Source organism: Peromyscus maniculatus, chromosome 5, assembly GCF_049852395.1.
Source record: "Peromyscus maniculatus bairdii isolate BWxNUB_F1_BW_parent chromosome 5, HU_Pman_BW_mat_3.1, whole genome shotgun sequence".
In the NCBI taxonomy this organism is placed as follows: Eukaryota; Metazoa; Chordata; class Mammalia; order Rodentia; family Cricetidae; genus Peromyscus; species Peromyscus maniculatus.
The window spans coordinates 77,901,308-77,907,307 of NC_134856.1; the positions used below are offsets into that span (position 1 = coordinate 77,901,308).

At 39.9% G+C, this 6,000-nt stretch overlaps 1 protein-coding gene across 1 annotated transcript in view; it reads left to right on the plus strand.

Annotated features, from left to right (window-relative positions):
* Positions 1 to 6,000, plus strand: part of Cubn (cubilin) — a 226,113-nt gene that overhangs the window by 111,732 nt on the left and 108,381 nt on the right. Inside the window, exons 30-31 of the mRNA XM_006985936.4 lie at positions 266 to 440; positions 2,232 to 2,401. Coding sequence (XP_006985998.2) covers positions 266 to 440; positions 2,232 to 2,401 — 345 coding nt within the window. The remainder of the gene's footprint in view (positions 1 to 265; positions 441 to 2,231; positions 2,402 to 6,000) is intronic.

Sequence of the window (6,000 nt, forward strand, 5' to 3'; positions counted from 1 at the left end):
CAATAATCTCTGTGTCCTAACTTCACTATTCCATCTGATGAAGCAAATAGGTATTCCGTGGGTGATTGAAATTCGGTCTTCCTAAAGCAGAAGGAGTACCTACAAACACTCAGTTCAAATTTATAGTTCATCCTACCCAGAGAGACTAAGTACAATCTCTAGTCATGAGAGTTTCTAAGAATTCGTTGTTAAAAAGGCAGCTCAGGAAGGGCCTGAAATGCCTAGCTGTGTCTTTTAACTAAAGTCCCTTTCTGTACCTTGTTAGGTCTATACAGGCCTTGATTTTTACTCTCCAAGAATAGCTCAGCTGTGTACCCAAACACCATCAGCGAACCCCATGCAGATCTCCAGCACTGGAAATGAGCTAGCAGTCCGATTTAAGACTGATAACAATATAAATGGGAGAGGTTTCAATGCTTCATGGCGAGCAGTCCCTGGAGGTAAGTGAATATATGGAGATATCCTGAAAGTCTTTGAGCTGAAGCCTAGTTGAATTTTACAAAGTTATTGGAAAAAGACATGAGAGTTATACTCCAATGACTTTATCACTTCTCAGTAGCCAGTGTTGTTTTGATACATGATCTTCCTTAAAAATCATGATGTAGTTTAACTTTCTAAGGATATAAGTAGGCCAATCTGTTGTTTGAACTCTTAAAAAGGTCTTATAATAAAAAAACCTGGAGCCAGATATTTGGGTGAAAGCTGAAAGATCACTGAAGCAGAGCAAACCACAGTCACCGCCTATTACCTCACCAACTCCACTAATCCTCTGACTGAAATCCTGAGTCTTCACCCAAAAGGGTCTCAGCTGAACTGCCTTAGTTTCTGTCTCCTCACGCCTTATATACCTTTCTCTGCCCAGCCATGTTACTTCCTGGGATTAAAGGCGTGTGTGCTTACCAGTACTAGGATTAAAGGTGTGTGCCACCACTTTGTTTGCAGTGTGACCTTGAACTCACTGAGATCCAAATGGATTAAGTGGTAGCATTAAGGGTACCTGACACCAGTGTCTGGACTCTTTGTCTAATCTAGTGGCTGGCTCTGTCCTCAGATCCTCAGGCAAGCTTTATTAGGGTATACAATATATCATCACACCAGTCCATGTTAAAGCAGACACCCACAGGATTGCTGAGGTTAGCGGTGTTCATAGAATGGTTACTATATCCCAGGTAGTTGTTTTAGTTAATGAGGATTATCCCATTTAATCTTTACAATTTACACTGTGAGGGAAGTCTATTGTATCCCCTCACCTGACAAGCAGGGAAGGGGAAGGAAGCTTAGAGAACTTAGTCACTTGCTCACAGTCCCATATCTGTATGCTAGTGAAGAGCTGGGACAGGAGGCCACCTTAGGCCACTTCCTTAACACCAAGGCAGTATGGCGCTATGTGAAGTCTCTCTTAGGGTGAATTACATATTAATTTATATGGAGAGTATTAAGATTAGTCCCACTGCCAGAAAACAGTGCTGAAATTTCCTACCAGTTGTTTGTATTATCATAAATCCAAGGAACAGTGCTTTACACTGATAGACTTTTTATTAACAAATATTTGAAACATTATAAGAATTAAACACAACTTGAGTAATGCACTTTATTTAGAATATTAACAACTTCAAAGGCAAACATTAAGTAATTTATGACATTATGTGCTACTGGATCATCTATCATTTCAAAGGCAAGGATGATTCTTAGGCTGTTTTGGAGAACATAGGGATACTTCATGGTCTGTGAAAACATGAATCCATTTGTATTTACTTTTGCTGTTATATTTTTTGAGACATGATTATATTTAGACCATAGTAAGCTTTCCAGATAGTAACAGATAACTTTGAACTTCTGATCCTCCTGTCCCTACCTCTGGAATACTGTCATTATAGGATGCATGGCTGTGCATAGTTTATGCAGTACTGGAGTTTGAACCCAGGTTCTTGTATATGCCAGGCAAACACTCTGCCAACTGAATTATGCCCTCAGCCACAATATTATTTTAATTAACTTTGGCACCAATATTTATAGTATTTGAAGTAATTTACTCATATTATCCATGTTCCCTCATTTATCTTGAGATGAATGAATTAAAATGGACATTTCGTTCTTGAAAGTTTTAGCATAGAGTCAAAGCAGTGGTCAAGCCAAGTAGAAGTCTGGTCATCTGTGCTTAGAACCAGATGACTTACAGTTCTATATAACAGGGATTCCTCTCATGGATGGACTGGATTTTCTACTTGCAGGTTGTGGTGGGATTTTCCAGATTCCCAGAGGAGAGATTCATTCTCCAAATTACCCCAATAGCTACAGCGCTAATACTGAGTGTTCTTGGACCATTCAAGTTGAAAAACATCACCGTGTTCTCTTGAACATCACTGACTTTGACCTTGAAGCCACAGATTCGTGTATTATGGTAAGTGACACAAATTTCAAACATCATCACCATTACAATGTGAGCTAATTTATTTTGAGGATGTACTTAGTTATGGATGTTTTCAGTGCCAGGGTCATAGGAGAACCAATTCCTAGCAACTTTAAATATAAGGACATTGTATTTTTGTTCGTTTATTTTGCTTAAAATCTGATCAGGAGGTGGCAGATATAGAGGTTTGCTCAGCAACGGCATCCCTACTCTAGCATTATTAGCTTTTATTTATTTATTTATTTATTTATTTATTTATTTATTTATTTATTTATTTATTTATTTATTTATTTTTGCTTCATATCAAGAAATAACTTCAATAGCCCTATCTCAGTCCATTATCTGGGAAAAGGAAGAAGGGACAGTGTGTGTGTGTGTGTGTGTGTGTGTGTGTGTGTGTGTGTGTGCGCGTGCAAGGAAAAATTTCTACAAAGCCTCCTTATGGACATGATGGTCACAAACTAGGTCAGGGAAGCCCACTGAGAGACTTGCCATAACTAGCTTAGATGGGTTATCACTAGACTCATCATAACTAGTTTAGATGGGTTATCATTAGAATTGTCATAACTAGTTTAGATGGGTTATCATTAGACTCGTCATAACTAGCTTAGATGGGTTATCATTAAGCTTCTGTGGTTCCTGGAGAGTTTTACTTTTCTTGTGATGAGAATTTTTCATTTTGCTACTTGAACAAATCAATATTCTGATAGGATAAACAGGCTGGGAGATTGGGGTACAGAAGAGATGTGACTATTAGTGGGTTTATTGATAAAGACTTGTTGCAGCTACCAACAGCTAAAGCTTTCTGACTTGAAATGAATACTTTGTAGTTAATGTAAGAATGAATAAAGCTTTCTTTATCTTTGCAATTTAAAAGGTTTTGGTTACTGACTTTCCAGCAAAGATGTTCCATTTGTTTATAGGTATTTTATTCTAATATAAAACCAGGCTTTCTTGACTAATGGACCTTCCTATTTTAGCTTCCTCCCTGTTCCTTCCACACACTCCAACTGGCTAGCTTCTTTTGAATTTGTCTCAAGGAAATCCAGAAGTTTTTCCATGTTTCAAAACCATCAAGTGTGATGGTGTGTACTTTAGGCATTATTTTACAAGGCTGGATCATTAGAAAAAGTTCATTTGACTCATGACTATATACTCAACCCCTAACAAGCCTTTGGAGTCCAAGTGGGCAAGGCAGTATATGTGGGACATCCATTCTCCTTAATGCTAATTTGAACAAACTCTCCTAAAAAAAGTATTTAAAATTGGATGACATTTAAAAACAGCTTTCTAAATGCAGCAATGTCTCATTTAATATGTGAAATGAGAACACAGTATTTGAAATCGTTTTTGCCCATAAGGGTTTTGACCATTCAGAAAAGGTCAGCGGTACGTCTGGGGCTTCGGGAGCAATGATGGCAGTGAGCTCTGAACCCAGGTAGGTACAGGACCTGGAAAAAACAATTTATAACCTAAGTGAAATGAAGCTTCCCAGCTTCAAGTCAATTGAGTCCTCCCCACAGATTTCAGGATGAAGGAGAGCAAATCTTGTATTGCTTATATGTTCAGGTATGGAAACCAGGAGAAGCAATCTAAAGTTTTCTTTAAGGGGAGAGAGAATCATCCTAGACCCTCTGTACATTCTCATGTACAGTAGCCAGCAGCCTGTTGAAGTCATGTACTTGATGAGATGCTATTACATAAATGAGATGCAGAGGAACAACAGGCAGCAGAAACAAAGTTGCTGCCATGCCCCCAAATGGGGTCACCAGACACATGACTACTAAGCTCCTGAAGATAAAAATCAAGCTAAAGTATTTCAGCAAAGAACTGCCAACTATAAAAAGTCACATTACAACCTTAAAAAAAGAACTAATTGAAAATTTTAGACCACCACCACCAACAACAATATGCACACACACAAAACAGACAAACAAACAAAATACTGTCTAAGTTGAAGACTCCAGAATAAGGATTTGGGGAACATTAGATTACGATGAAGTGAGAAATGATGAACTAGAAGATAAGCCAGAATAATGAACATGAAGAAAGGCATGGGTGACCAAAAGACTAAAATACAGAAACAGACATGTTAGAGATGCATAAAAAAGATCCTAGAAGGAAGAGAGAAGAGAATGTAACAGAAGCAGTATTTAGAGAGCTAATGATAAAGACTTCTGAAATCGAGTAAAGAACCAACTTAATAGAAATTACCTAAATTCACAAGCAGAATAAATAGAAAGACATGTTTCCTTAAGAAAATCTTAAAGCAAGGGGGCGGGGAATGGAAAGACTGTCTTTCAGAATCCTATAGACCAAATGCTGACTTTCTACAGCAGTCATCAGAAGCAAGCAGACAATTGAAAGGCAAATGGAATTGTATGTTCTGCCTAAAGAAGGAAACCCTACAGACTTGCAAAAGTTCTTTACAAGCAAAACATAATAAACACTGATTCAAAGAAGGGTCTTTGATAGAAGTTGAAAGGGCTGGAAGCATACTTTCTGCCCACAGACAGGGACACCAGGCACTTCTCCACTTCCTCTTCCCTAAGCAGACAAGTGGAGATATAGCTCCTCCTTGGCACATTCCACGATCCCGCGAGCTCAACATACAGAGTGTGATCAGGTCAAAACCCAGATTAGAGGCACACCCAACTTGGGTGTGTTTTTCCTTCCTGTGCTCATGAAACGATTTTTCCATGGACCTTGGGGACAAATACACAGTCAAAAGTTTGTGTTAACTACTAGCATAGCTCCATGCACAGCAGGGCTTGGCTTAACCAACCGTTGCTGGAGAGAATGAGCAAGAGGAAGTGAAGCCCCAAGTAGGATCTCATCGGAGGACGGAGGTGCGCAGTTAAATTGGCAGATGGGTTCTGGGAGGGATTCAGCTTAGCAGATACATCAGAACACAATGTGTGATCATCCAAACATGTCGTCAGTATGAGACAACTCAAGTAGCCTAGGCAGTGGGTAGAAGGGTGCTGAGAAGCAGGTACCCTGAAGCACTTGGTGAGTTATGATATCAAAAGTGCACTGCACCCACACTGTGAGTCACTGTAGTGCAGTGGCTCGGAGATCAGGGGCTTTCCGGTAGGATGACACGATCGCTACTAACTGTGCTGCTTGAGAAGAGTTCAGCATTCAGCTTGAGTCACATTGACTGGAGTAGGTTAATAAGGGGGCCTATGACACATTTGTCGTTGGGTTATTTGAGAAAATGTGGAAGATGTGTTTGCTGTCAAAGAGAAGCTTTTGACTGTAGCCTTCAGCATGCTTCTGTCACTGGTGGGACGTGGTTTCAGACAGACATGTTTAAGGATCAGGAGAAGAGGCAGAATGGACTATTAGGAGGATCAATGGGCTTAGGAGCAAGCTGGGAGGCTCCACAGCTCTGACACTGGGCTCAAACGCCTCAGATGCACAAGTTTAGGAGTCTTCCTAATGGAATTCTACCTTAGTGTACCCAGGACTCAGCACACTGCTGTAACAATCACAAGGAAGAAGCAGGGGTGACTCAGTTGGTCCTGGAAGGCAGGAAACCTTTCACACTGGAGGCGACATTTAAGTGAGAGAGAGCACCAGTGAGG